This window comes from Callospermophilus lateralis, chromosome 1 (assembly GCF_048772815.1).
Source record: "Callospermophilus lateralis isolate mCalLat2 chromosome 1, mCalLat2.hap1, whole genome shotgun sequence".
Classification (NCBI taxonomy): Eukaryota; Metazoa; Chordata; class Mammalia; order Rodentia; family Sciuridae; genus Callospermophilus; species Callospermophilus lateralis.
Window position 1 is genome coordinate 72,981,926 of NC_135305.1, and position 15,133 is coordinate 72,997,058.

A 15,133-nucleotide genomic window follows, 5' to 3' on the forward strand; every position below is an offset into this window, starting at 1 on the left:
ATGTGTATTTTTGTTTTTAGGAATTAAGGAATTTCTAGTAATATGAATTTGGAGATTTTTCTTGAACAATTTAGTAAAGATTCAAGATTATGGCTTTCAGAAATTGAAGTATTATTAATTGTCTTGTTGGTCTCAGAAAAGAAAAATTAGAACTAAAAAAAATGTTTTGAAAAAGAAAAACATCTTCTTGACTAACTTTCTTTTCATTTTTTAGAGGAGGCAACTCCCTGGCACAAAATGACTGACTTAATAACAGTCAGGATGGAGATCAGTTTATGAAGTCCACTGCTTCTGTATCTCACTCATGTCTTGCTGTGGTTGTTTGTGTGCCAAGTCAGAGGTATTCTAGAGTCCTGTCTCCTGAATTATTAAAAGTAAATTAAAACATCTTCTGTTTGTAATATGACAAATTAGTAACAAAACAGATCAGCAGTTGGCACAAAAGGTGGCAAGTGGTTCAAGTCTGTTAAGCAATCTGTTTTATAAATAAAGTTTTATTGGAACATAGCCTTATTGGTTGCTTTTTTACAATCTCTGTGATTACTTTTGGGCTATAACAGAAGCACTGAGCAGTTGGGACAGAGATCTTTATGGCCATAAAACCTAAACTATATAATGTATTTCCCATGATAGACAGGTTCCAGTTACTGAAGCAAATAGTTGTTAGTGAAAAGAAAAAAAAAAGCGTTTTCATTATATAAGTTTTGAAAAAATCCTTCAGTAAGATGACTATTGAAAAAAGAATAAGTTTCTTCATGTGCAGTTGTGCATATCTGTAATCCCAGAAATTTAGAGGCTGAGAAAGGAGAATTAAAAATTCAAACCCAGGCTCAGTGACTTAGCAAGGACCTAAGCAACTCAGTGAGACCCTGCCTTTAAATAAGATATTTAAAAAGGCCTGGGAATGTGGCTCAGTGGTAAAGCACCTCTAGGTTCAGTCCCCAGTCCCTCCTTCTCTCCAAAAAAAATAAAGAATGTTTCAAGTTAACTTTTGGTAGTGGTAATCAAAATCATATAATCATTTAAACTCCCTATTTTCCTTCAAATGTAAGAGACACTAAGACTTGGTACTGTTTTTGACCAGTTTATCTTGGGTTTTGTGAAGTTTGCATTAGTGCTTGTGAAAGAAATGACTCTTTCTTTTTAGTGTTTGGTGAAGAATTAAGTCCTGATAAATTACATTTCTGATTTTAGTAGATAAGCAGATTTTACTTAAAATAGAGCAGCATTTTAAATTCTGTTAATGGAGAAAAATAAATATAGTGAAATCATAACAGTTGTGCCTTACATGAGAACAGAGGCTTACTCTCTCAGAATGACATTTTTATCTATGCTATTGGCTAGTCCACGGCAGTCACTCTCAAATACACTGTGGTATTTAACACCCACTATCAATTAGAATCTATTCTCCAAGCTCATAATTGCCAATAGACAAGAATATATAGGACAACATAACAAGGCAAGCTTTATAATAAATGGCCAGCTTCAAACAGAAGCATCTAGATTTCCAATTTAAGAAGCAAAAGATGTGGTGGGGGTTGGGGCTCTAGCACCAAGGATCAAATTCTCTACAGGTAATAACATAACACATTAACTGCCTACAGAAAGGAAATAAATCTCAATTATTAAAAAAAGACTCTCATCATTCAATTGTCTTGGTGTCATTCCTGCTTTTTACAACACTTACAATGCCTTAGACTTAAAAAGCTATTTTTAACAGAGAGGTATTCTGTTTTATGATCATTATACATGATTACAGTGCTTATACATCTTATTAAAAGATACTTAAAATATAGTTGCCTTACTCTTTTTTTTAAATGTTAAAGAAAAGGAAATTTCTTTCAGAATCGTAATTCACAGAGGAAAAACATCCAATCTCTTAAATATATTTGCCTTATTCGTGTTAAACAATGTGGCCCTGACATCTAGTGGCCAGGACTGGGAACACAGCTCTGTTTACAGTTAACAAAACCCTAAATTTATTTTTCCTGTCAATCTTTTAGAACTAAGAACATAAAATATTAATTTACAAATTCAATTAAAGATAATTTACAAATAATTAACCAAATGTACATTAAAAGCAAAGAAATTTCATTCAATGTAACTTACTGCTATGCCATAAATTAATGAAATATCATATTTCTTTAAAATATTTAGAGTTAAATCTAAACAAATTTGTGAACAATATTAGCCATGGTATTTGTATAATTTTACAAGTACCTGTATTTATAAATTAAAATTTAAGCCTTTTATAAACAATAATATGTAAAGTAAACCATCATTTCAACATCCTCTGTGATGTTTAAAATAAATGTAACAAAATCTCCTTTTCTGTACTTTCTTGTCTCACATCTGACTACATTTCATTTAGTCATTCCTGTATCTCCTCTGCTTTCATACACCAATTTCCAAAAGCATATAGAATACTTAAATTTTAGTTTTGATAATATAAAACTCCCTTCTAGAGAACCATTATTATTGGCTCTCCATGACTGGAGTCTTCTAACAATTGTTTTTCAGCACAGAATGTAAATAAAACTTAAAATGCTGCCATTTTATAATTTTTCCTTTTGTTCTTTCATCATAATTCAATTTACATAATGCTTTTATCAACAGGTATATTCAACAATTAAATAATTATAATAGGGGTGTAGAACAAGCTATAAAAGATGCTAAATTATGTGTAGTATACAAACATAAGGTACAAGAAAATATTGAATAATTAATTTTCAAAGTGTAGAAGTATGTATTTATGAGAAATAACATCTATATTCATTATCTTTGTCATAAATTATTTTAAGGTGATGTCCTACATATCAACTATTAGTATTTCTTTTTCTTCATCTGACAGAGACTAAAATCCCAGGGTTCCTATGAAAGGTAACATCAAAATAGCAGTAAATAATTTGAAGTTCCAGGTAAAAAGAAAGGATAATTTTCTGAACTTCATCTATTTATTTGTAAGCTCATATATAATCCTAAACCCTAAACCTATTCATATATTCTTAAACCCATTTACACAAACATGTTTATATATACGTTCATAGGTTTCACCAAAAAGACTGTAAAATGTCTTGAGAGCTGTCTTAAAAAAATTTGTTGTGTTGAATAACTGGTCTAGTCTTAAATCTGCAAAGTTAGTTTTGCTGGTAACAAGAAGTATGAGGAGTTTGAGGATCAGGAGCAAAGTGGTAGACACTATGTTCTTGTATCTCAAAAATTTAAATGTTATGTGTGTCAGGGTGGTTTCTATCCCTTATACTCTTTGATTCTAAGTAAATATGCTATTATATACATATTATAGTTCATTCCTATTCCAGAATTAATGCTAAATACAAAAACTAGTTTTTTTCTGTTGATGTCACCAGGTTAATGAATTAATTTCTGAAATAATTTTATGGCAGAGTTAGGCATGATTTAGTTTCAAAGTCATTATTATATCACATCTGGTCATAGGTTGATCTACTTTAAACCCCCAAACTATATATTTAATTGCCAATACATGGCACTTAGGTACCAATTAAAAAAAAAAAACTTTCGAGAATTAAATTAGAATAAGAACATGGGTTGATCTGCAGAAATATAAGAACAACATTTTTCATATACATGTATATCTCTCATCCTCTTCCAATACCTAATTGCCTTCTCCAAGTATGGGATATCAATAAAATAGATTATCTTCATGTGAGGGGGAATATTGATTGAGATAGAGCATCACAAGGACCACAGAATACAACAATAGTACAGAATTTCTTACATTAAATGATATATGAAGAAACAACATTGGGGAGATAGGCAGTTTTTTAAAAAGGATTGCACTTTAAACAGAGGAAAACAAAAGAGAAAAAATACACATATAATCCTAAGGTATTATTTTAAGAGGATCAATATGTTTATGTCAAGTGTTACCACATAAGGAGCTGCTGTTAAATTGCACCATGGTGTATTTATTAAAAGTAGCAGGCACTCACTACATGCTTCGTGGTAGAAAATGGCCAGATCAATTTATAATCAAAAGGTTAATGGAGAACCCCACTGAGTGATTGCCAGGCCACCCTTCTCCATGGAAATGCTTACACTTTCCAAGCCCAGGAGCACAAGAAGTGGGATTGTTGTCATTCCTCCTTGAATCCACTCCTCCAGAGACACGGTTCCATCATGATCATAGTCAATTTCTTCCATCATTTCGTGAAGGATCTGGAGAAGAGGAGATCAGTGAAGACTTAAAAAGAATCAATAAAATGCATTTCACATAATATAGCAAGGCATTACATTGAACTGATTATAACAAATTGTGACTAGTAGCAAAAGGGAGAGTTGGCATATATGTTTTGATAACTCAGTACAACATTAATCCTATTACTGAGAAAATAGTGACTTAATGATTTTTGGAACACAGCTTATTACATTGATCACCTGCTAGAAATAAGTGCTTAAATTTCTAATATTTTTTCAATGGATAGCACAGCTAAAATAAGTTAACTTTAATTTAATAGTGAAAGTGGTCTTTAATTACTTCCTCAAGATGATTTTTTTTTTATATTCATATATATGCCAGAAAATGTCTGAACAAATTAACTTCATGGCAAAGAGCTCAAAGAATTCTTTGCTAAGTAGTAAAGGGTAAAAGAATGAAGGTGTTTTTAATTGCCTATCAGAACTCAATAGAGCCCCAAATTTAAATGACCTAATCATATTTAATTAGACTTCTTTTCTAAAGATAACTTGCAATAATGTCCCAAAATGTTCTTCACAGTATTGTAATACATTTAACTTCTTTGTGGAATGGTGATGATGTTGGTACTTACTTCAAATTATAAGTAGAAGACCCCTGACATATATCATGTCACATAGTATTGTTCTTATTATTATTAAAGTAAATTATATGAGTTCAACCATATGACCCTTGGCTGCTGGAAAGGAAAAGTACTTCCCATCTCAAGGTATCAAGGTGGCAAACCTGGTAAGAACCCTAGTGAGTTATAGCCTTTATATAATGTGGGAATTTCAAACAATTAAGAACAAGCAAGAAATTCAAAGAACATTACAACAGAAACTTTAAAAGTATAATAAGTAAAATATTTGGTTGGGGATGTAGTTCAGTGATAGAGAGATTGTGAAGCATGTACAATGCTGTTGGTTTGGTCTCCACCACTGAATTTTTTTTTTAATTTGTTGGTAAAAATATTGTTTGCCTAAACACTTCTGTGCTTGGTGTGTTTCCTCAGAAAGTATTTTAAAATCCTATTGTTTTCCTTCATAGCAACATAATGATCTGTAAGTACTGAAAAAAAATTAATGTGCTAGAATAATTATTTAATTATTCTCAAAATAAAAGATAAATTATTGTAAATTTGATAAAATGGCAAAAGATTCAGTTTAAATGCTCTGCCTCTAGAGGGGCATGCTCATTAACCAATGGAAAGGAACATATGAGAATAAACTAAACTAATACTAATACTAACGTTAGAGCTGGGATTAGTTGAATTAAAATTCCTTTCAAGAACATCTGAGCCTTCCCTACTAATTAAGATCAACATCAAATATTCACTTATTTTTATTCATATATGCCAAGTTAATAAGACTCTCAAACTGTGTACATTTGTTCAAAATGAAGATCACTGTTGAAGCAGTAGGCAAGATAAAGCAGTCACCATGATAGCAAATGACATGCTCAAAGGGAGGCCTTCATCTTTATTTTTCACACTGAAATATTCAGAATAGAGGCCATCTTATCAGAACACACATGACAAATAATGCTACAGGAATTATTTCTATTTTCCCATCTGTATTTGTCATAGTTTGGCTGTCCAGCCACTCCACTTACTGTCTCCTTCTTCCTAGCATCTAGATCTTCCTTTTTTCAAACCTACACCTCCTGTCACCAAATACAATTTTTTTGCTAGAAAATGGTGGTACCCACTTCTACTTAGAAAGTTGTTAGGAAAAAAATCTCCCTTCCTTTCCTCAGTTGATTGATAGATGAACAATCTTTACAGGTCAAAAGGTAGGGAAGAGGAAAGAAAGCTGTTTTAGATTACCATAACCAAAAAGGTCAACAGAACTTATAAGAAATCCCCTGATTTCAGTAAAAATAGTACTAAGACAATTGAGCACTAAATTAAATACATGTTATCATCTACTTTTTAAAAAATATATATATTTTTAGTTTTAGATGGACACAATACCTTTATTTTACTTATTTATTTTTATGTGGTGCTAAGGATCAAACCCAGTGCTAGGCAAGCAATCTGTTACTGAGCCATCACCCCAACCCTCATCATCTACTTTATCATTCCATACACAAAATGCAATCTGTTACTGATAGCTGCCTGTCACTAGGAGAAGGTTGGATGCATTTCTACATCAAACAAATAAACAACAACAACAACATCCCTCCCCCCAAACAGTTGCATTACGACTGGAAAAATCCAAATCCAATTATGAATGGTACAGTGTTTTGCACCTTATGTATTTACTGCGTAGTTTAGAAAGAAAGATAAATGATTTGAGCTCTTGTAACACATATTCATACACTTATCATGCTACTAACTGCACAAATGCAAAAACTGGTTTACAGACTTTTTAAATTCATATAAAATGCAAAGCATTTCAATTAAAATTGATCTGTATTTGCCTTATTCATGTAATCATAATTGACTTCAAAATGAACTAAAATTGGTATTTCCTATCATCATCTTCCAAAATATTCCTTACAGCTAAATTCATAGAAAATTGTATTTTCTATGCAGATTATTTTAATATCCATTTGAATAATGTTGGAAGTTTTAGTACTTCTACTCAAGTAAGAAGTTTTTATTAAAGTTATGAGGTATAGTTTCTTTAAACAAAATGATTAAAACTTCCAAGCTTTATTATAAAGAAGCAAAAGAGCTTGGGCTTTCCTTGGAGAAGGAACAAAAGTTCACTGATGAGAGCTTTAGAATACCACATATACTTTGTCTTATTTAGAATCCTCTTTGACTTCTCATTAGAAATAGTAACTTAGAGTGACTTAAAGACAAAAATCAAATGATAGTAATATATTTAGTCTCAGGAAAGACAGAAAGAAAGAAAGGATGGAAGGATGGAAGGAAAGAAGGAAGAAAGAAAGAAACCTTCTAGGATTTAGTCAACAGTTAAATCATTCTTATACCTACTGGATTAAGTTCAGTGACATCCCATTCAAGGTACTCAGCAACGTGCATCATTTGACTGATGATATTTTCTAGCTCCTGAAAAAAGAGAAAATGGGGTTCAGGTGGGGGAGAGAATATATGAATAGAAGATCTTATTAATCTTTGACTTAAAGGAATTGTTTTGTTCAACAAGTAGCTAAAAAATTAAATAAGATACATACATATATTCCTATTTAAATATTTGATTAATGATATAGAGAAGAGGCAACTAAATAGAAATTCATCTTGTATTTTGTCTAGAAATTTCCACCAGAAGAGGGCACAATTATACCAAGAAAGGCTTTCTTCTACTAGAAAAGGAGGGCCTGATGAAAGCAAGAGTTTATGTATATTTTCACAGGATGTGATTTTCTAAGTCACTGACCATCCTGACCCTTTGGCTTCCAAGCAGATGTGCACGGGTGGAAGAAAGCATTTGAGAGCAACTGAGAGGTTTATTTTTATTTTGATATACTGAGAACATATATTGACTCTTCCAGTCATTTATTGGGATAATGTGCTTTGCTAGGAGGATATTCAGGGTAAAGGTTTGGAGGCTAAGTATATGTAGAGTTTATTTTGTGAGAGGATAGAATTTTAGTTTGAATTTTTATAGTATTCTGCTCAAATGTCAACTCTTTGAAGACCTACTGGTGAATACATATGGCTTGGCTAAATAAAATTCAAATATTTTTCAGATGTATGTCTTCAATGTTTCAATTTTCTTTGCCTATTTTCAGAAAAGATTAAACATGGCTTTGTAAGACACTTTTGATTTTAAATGGAGATATAACATGATTTAAAGAGTGGTATAATTTCAAATATAAGAAGTATAAAAGCATTAGGCTTGAAAGTATATTAGTCCAAGATTACGCTACTTCACCCCTGATCTAATGTATGTGGTCAATGTTCATTACGTGAAGAAGGAAATATGGCAAAAATTAGAAAAAGCAGGTCCCTCTGAGGAAGTTGTAAAACCTATATTCTCTCTCTCTAAAAAATATATATTATGTTATTAATGCATGATAGGAAGCCCCACAACAACATAAATGTATATTAGAAACTGCTAAATTTTAAAACTTGCAAAAATTGTGTATTTGAACTACTAAATTATTACCTAGTCCATGCTTGCTTATAAACAACTCAATGGTTTGGAGAGGTTGAAGTCCTTTGATGTATTTTTAAGAAGAACTATTTTTCATGGACTACATTACATAGTCTCGTGACATAAGTCATTTAATCTCTAGTTTCCTCATCACTAAACATGGATATTCTAAATTTTCCTAGTTGATAAAGTTGATGCTAAGATTAAACATCTTGTTATATGAAATATATGATCTAGTTTAGCATATTATAAAGGATCAATAAACTTTAACTCTCATTATGAGACATACTCATCATTTTCCAAATTAATTTCCAAATCAATTTTCCCTTTTTTTGTCCTCCAAAAGGTGAACTGCTGTGCTTTTAAAATATCAGGACAAATGACTCCAGCAGGTACAATTTGAAACTGATACTGAAGAAAATTACTGGGCAATGGACTATGTGGAGAAAACCCCAAAATTTAATCACTAAGAAAAAGAAAAAAAGAGTAACTATCATAAACAAATCAATTTAAAACAATTTATCCTCAATTCATTGTTCAATATTGGGAATACTGCAATATATGAATATTACAAGTAATCTACTATATATGTTACCCCAAAATGGCCTAAGACCAAAAAAAAAAATCTGGTTGAATTTTCAAATCCACCAAATTTTAACCCATGGTTAAAAGCCTAGTTAAAAAAAAAATATTTTATTTTCTTTTTTTAGTTTTTAGATGGACACAATACCTTTATTTTGTTTATCTAGTTTTCTTCATGTGGTGCTGGGGATCGAACCCAATGCCTCATGTGTGCTAGGCAAGCACTCTACCACTGACCCATAATCCCAGCCCAAAAACATCATTTAAACTTAATTAAAAGAGATATTAAATAAAACAGACTCTCATTACAACACAATATGTAGTATTGTAGTAACGATAAGCATACTGAAATATCTAGAAAAAAACCTCATAATTCCTAGCTGTGAAATGGTACCAGAAAATGAGAAAATTTATCATGCACCCCCAGATTACTAAATGGAAAACTCAAGATAAGTAGGCACTTAAAAGCAATAGTCTGAGGAATATTCCAGAGACATAAATATAAGTCCCACAATCAGAGCATCAGTTCAAAGCAGTGGTGGTCATTTCCTGCAATGGGAATTATAATTTCATTTTTCTGGCGATGCTAATATGCCACTTTCCTCCTCAGTGTTACATAAACAAGTTTCCAGCTTCATTGCTCCTCTTGTGAAAGTCTATTTGAGTTTGCCACAGGGAGGTCCACCACATCACCAGAGAAACTCACCATCAGAGAGAGTATATATTTCAGTCATTATCAAATGTGTGAAAACATTTGGTGTAAATGTGCCTGTGCACTTTACAATTGCCAGAACTTGACACTCTTATTATTCATATTTTTCATTGAGACAAAAGGAAATAATATATTGTGACAAATATGTGATCAGCAAATACATAGTACATTATTGAATGAAACCTGAAATGATTTTCAGAGAAGATACTGATGTGCACACTGGAATGGAGGCTAATTTCTCATAGGACATACTGATGTGTACATTGAAACTGAGGCTAATTTCTACTTTTCTGAGAGCTAACCATGATCTCTGTACATTACAAATAAAATAAACATTTTAGTGTTCCTTCCAGTTAATCATACAGAGATGGTATTTTTTTCTTTCACTAATTTTTATGACTTAGAGTGCAAGCTGCATATGTAACTAGATGAGAGACTTTACAAAGGAAAGTCTGTCAAATCAATAAAGGGAGGTAATAACACTGCCATGAGACAACCATTTGCTATGAAAATATGTAAAATATATATATATGTGTATAATCATACATACACATATATATATACACACACACATATATATATATATACATTCTTATTTCAACAGCATGTATGACTAAGAATATGTTTTTAAAAGTGGAAAAATGAGAAAATAATCAAATTATTAAATTGACTTTATAATTCCTTTAGATTTTATTTCTATTCTCAATATTTTCCTTAGTGTCAAATCTTACTGATAGTTTTTCTTTCTTTCTAGACCAGCGGTCTCAACTTTATCTAATGTTTTATTCAATGTTGGAGTCTTCCTTTTTTATCAAAATTCTGCACAGAAAAAAAATTCATGTTTTTATAGCAAAACTATTCAATACAACAATCATAATCCTGTCTCCTCAGATCACTCCTTCAAAAAAATCAAATGATAAAAATGCTGTGTGAATGGATGTAAATTATATTAAGTGTGCCTTCTGTGGTAATAGCTATAAATTTATTCATTGCCTTTTTCAAAAGAAATTACTTTGAAATTTTCACAGAAAATTTGAAGGAAAAAAATTACCGAGCTGTCCAGGAAGCCATTCCCATCTGTGTCATACAGGCGAAACATAACTAGAATAAAAGAAGTGTTAAAAAAAGATTATAGGTGAACAAGATCAATGTTAGTTTAAGGCATATTCTTTAAAACTTTTCTGTTGAAAACAAATGTTAAAATTCTCCATTGCTCAAAGCAATTATTTGTGAGATTGTTTCCCAAGTTAAATTGAAAACAAATTAATTGTTAATAAAAACACTAGATATCAGATATGAAATCTAACAAATTTTGTTTGTATCTAGGAAACACTGAAAAAGCACCATTGTTTGTTCAAACTCTTATTTGACCTTAAATGTAAAAACTCAAATATAACAAGAAAACTTGAGACACTCAGAGTCTGAACATCAAAGGGCTAAGTGGATAAGAACAAACAAATGATTTGAAATTTAAAAAATTAATTATAAATTAGAACCAACCCTCAAGTCTTACATGAGCTTTGTCCAACACTGTTTCTTACCTATAAAGGGAGGTAATCACACTGCCAAGAGACACCCATTTGCTATGAAAGTTAAGTGAAGCAGTACACTCAAGTGCATGCCAGAAAGTGTAGGTTCTATTCAGATATAACCCACTGTAATGGGTGATCCCCAAACAGTGTGGAAGCGGATGGAGGAGTGCAAAGAAAAGTTCTTTCTGGGGAATGTCAGCATACAAAATGCATTGTTTTCGTGGCTACAATGGTTCATCTGTCTAGATCTGTGGTGGAGCTTCACAGGGTAATTCATCTTTGAACTAATCAAGTAGGGATATGGAGAGTATGGGTTACATGTTAGTGAGCTCAGGAGAGCAGGACAAAGCCTTCCCAGCCTGAGGATTCCATTGTAGAATTCACACAGCACTAGGAGGCTGTGGAAGAGGCTGCAGGTGCCCTTTTGAGATAAACAGAGAAGAATGATACAGCTGTAAAAACAGAAGAGTGGAAGTGGGGGTTTGTGTTGGGTTTGTATAATTTCCTGTAGGATCTTGGTGTCTGAGACCTACAATATTAAAACAGACATTGATAACTAGGAGGCATAATTGTGCAATGACTGTGATCAAATAACTGCCATTGATTATTATCATTTTATTTAATGATTTTTATATTTCACCAATTGTAAGATATGATTATTTATAAGATTTAAAATTATTCTACATATCACTAAAATTTAAAATGTTGTCAACTTAATGATGACATTGTATTTTTTTGTAAGTGGGAAAAAAATCTAAAAGATGTTAAAATATAAAGGGGGAATATACCTATTGAATTAAGGGAAATAAATGTTAGGCCAACTCACACACTTAAATATATTTATTTGCAAACCATACAGATTATTCCCTCTCATCTCCTCAATAAATGAGAATAAAATGCAGTAGAAAAAAAATGCCTACCACAATATGGACAATGAAATTTTCAAGATTTTCGAGTGTAGTAGCAAATAGTAAAAATTACCTTTATAAGTACTAAGAAATTACAGATTCACTCAGAGAAGAGGTTAATAGCAGGAGGTCAAGGCCACAGAGAAGTCTCACTGTTCTTTAGAGGGAGGGAAACTGGTTTTGTTCATCCTCAGTGGAATAAAGTTCTGTAAAAGCATCTTGTATAGTTTAGACATTGGAGACTCAGTGCCCACTGGTAGCAAAAAGAAAATTATTTATATTTCCATGAAATAAGACTAGAAGCATATAAGGATCCTGCTGGGATCAAAATGGATTATCTGTGAAGTCAAAATCTGATTAAAAAACAAGTGTGAGAAAAGTCGTCATATGATGTGAAATAGGTCCCAGATATGGAATGAAAGACATAGATAAAAGGAAAGAAGATGGAAAATAGAAAAAGAAAGAAAAACTCAAAGTTTTGTCTTAAAGCTTCTATAGTCAAATAAAAGTGGTTCTAGAAAGATAGAACAAATAAAATAAAGGGGTAGGACATTATCAATGAAAAGATTAAAGTATGAAGAGCCCAAGTTTCAAAGCCAAAATTTATGGGGTGGGGGCAAAGTTGAGAATTAATTAGCTGTATGGATAGAGAAAACTACCAAGTTAGTGGGAAAAAGGCAATTATTTACTCCATGGAAAATAAATGTTGTTTGGTCTAATAAGCCTATGAAACCTTTCCCATTTAAAACTATCTTTATAAATAATATGGGTAAAATTAAGCTTTAATCTTTGTTATAATAAGACAATTTCTTCTCCATATTTAAAACAGAAGAGAGATTAGTGAAATAGAAGAAGGTAATTGAGGGAAGAATGAGGGACAGGCAAAGGGAGGAATGGTGCAATGAAATCAACCAAATTATCTTATATATATAAATATATCACAGTGAATTTCACCTTTATGTATATCTATAAAGCATTAATTTTAAAAATGCATAAATAAAAAGTAAAGGCAGGCTTCAAGGTAAGTGAATCACTGAACAAACAGATCTTATTTCTAAAACCAACATAAGCATATAGAGGTTTATGTGTAAAAATAAAGTAAGCCCAATATTAAAATTATTGTACCAATATGATGATTTCCAAAGGTAGGTACTGGTTGCAAAGTTATGACCTAGTTTAACTCACTTTTTTTCTATTTTTTTGGTCCCATAATTTCACTTTATATAGAACCAATTATGTACCTACACATGTATTTAGTTAAAAGATCAGAGCCAAGGCATATTATGTAAGAAAAGGGAATTCTTTATTCTTATATTTTTTTCCCCAAAGTTCTACCAGTTTCTATTTTTCTTACTGAATATACTAGTATACATACTATGTTGTTTGTAAACTTTTCATGATACATTATTGATATGAAAATATTAATATAGAACTTATTATTAAACATTAGAAATTGTATATTTTTAAAGACCTTTAAACTAGGGTTTAATTTTCAAGATTTAATAGGTATATGTACTTCAATAACTATTTAATAAACTTTAAGGGCAGAGGTAAAGAAAATCAGCTGTTTAGTTTTTGCCAACCAGTGCAATGGAGTAATATTTTTCACAATAAAAACAGAAATAAAATAAAGAGACCACTATATGGTAGATTAAGAATCATGTTTCAATTATAACTAGACAAATTGGTGGTCAAATTAATAATCAGTGTCTTGGGGCTTTAGTTTTTTTCACTGTTAAAGGACAGGAAGGCTGACCAGATGATCTTTTGGTTCTCTTCAGTATAAAAATTCAGTGGTTTTAAGGTACTACACATAGTAAGTAGTACCTTTACCTTACAGATTCCTCTTCATTATCTGCATGCCGATTATCTACTCTACAAGTATTTTCCTATTGATTTCTCTTTCATGATACATTTTCAATAAATGTAAGGCATGAAGGAGAGACACATATCTTTAAAGAGATTGCAAGAGGATTTATCAGGCAAGGTAGGTCTCCGGTGTAGAATGGATCAGAAATACACTGAGAGAATTTCCCCAGGAAATGCATAGTCCAAATGATAGCATGAAGGTAGAAAAGTTTAGAGTTTGTCTGATAACTGAGAGGTTGACCAAGGAACATTGTTGGGGTGTGTGTGTGCAGGTTCAAGTCAAATGTGAGACTGGCAAGTAATTGTGGGTCAAACTGTAGAGCCAGATTTTATGTTATGGGTTTAAATTATATTTATTTTTCAATTGGAAATCATCAATTTCATATTTTCCTTTATGTCAGAATAGAAAGAGTCAAGTATATAGATAGCAGTGGACACGCTTTAGGTTATAGGAGACAAAGTACAAGAATTCACAAGACAAAATACAAGAATTCAAGATGATTATTAAATAGGTAACATGCAGGTGTTTGAAAAAACAAAGTGTCTGCTTTACTTTCAGTTGAGAGAAACACTGGTCACCGAAGGGTTGCTGAGGACTTGTGTAGAAATATAATCTATAGAATTTTATCTTTATTCCACTAAATTTCTACCATCCCAGGATGTGAGTAAATGCATTGGATGAACCAAAACTAAGTGTGAGAGAATACCTGACATCATGGTTTATGAGATCCATTTAAATTTGAAGGGACAGAGGCCAAAAGGTAGCAGGCAAATTTATGAAGAAGTGAAGTGGTCAAGGTCAAAAACTGTTAACAGACCATTATTTATTTTCTTAACAGATACCTATGTGAACTGATAAAGGTGAAGAAATTTATGTATGCAATTACTAGCTCATCGAATCCTCACATCTACGTCATGACATAGTCACTATTTTATGATCCCAATTTTAGAGTTTGGGAGACTAAGTCCTGGAGAGGTTTTTAAACTGGACCAAGTTAGTGTCTACCTGGGATTCATGTTTAATCAGTGTTTAGAGTCCAGGTTCTGAAGTACTACTGTGCTCTACTACATTTAAATTAGACTAGGAAGTTGACAAAGTCTGTAGTCAAGAGAAATTCTGGAGTTTACTATTTTAGAGTAAGAGGAGTTCTTAAATGTTATGAGCATTGGGGGATTTCAACAAAGGTAGGTGGTACAATCCACCACCTTTTGGGTGGTATTAAAGGTTAGGAAGGCAAGGCATCCCT

General features: G+C 31.8%; 1 protein-coding gene across 6 annotated transcripts in view; it reads right to left on the reverse strand.

The window, feature by feature from the left end:
* Dgkb (diacylglycerol kinase beta) overlaps window positions 1–15,133 on the reverse strand; it is a 575,876-nt gene that overhangs the window by 462,247 nt on the left and 98,496 nt on the right. For all 6 annotated transcript variants that reach the window (XM_076863035.1, XM_076863026.1, XM_076863017.1 and 3 more), the window contains 3 exons: window positions 10,629–10,678; window positions 7,161–7,235; window positions 4,078–4,197 (listed from right to left, as the gene is read on the reverse strand). In XM_076863035.1, the coding sequence (XP_076719150.1) occupies window positions 4,078–4,197; window positions 7,161–7,235; window positions 10,629–10,678 (245 nt within the window). The remainder of the gene's footprint in view (window positions 1–4,077; window positions 4,198–7,160; window positions 7,236–10,628; window positions 10,679–15,133) is intronic.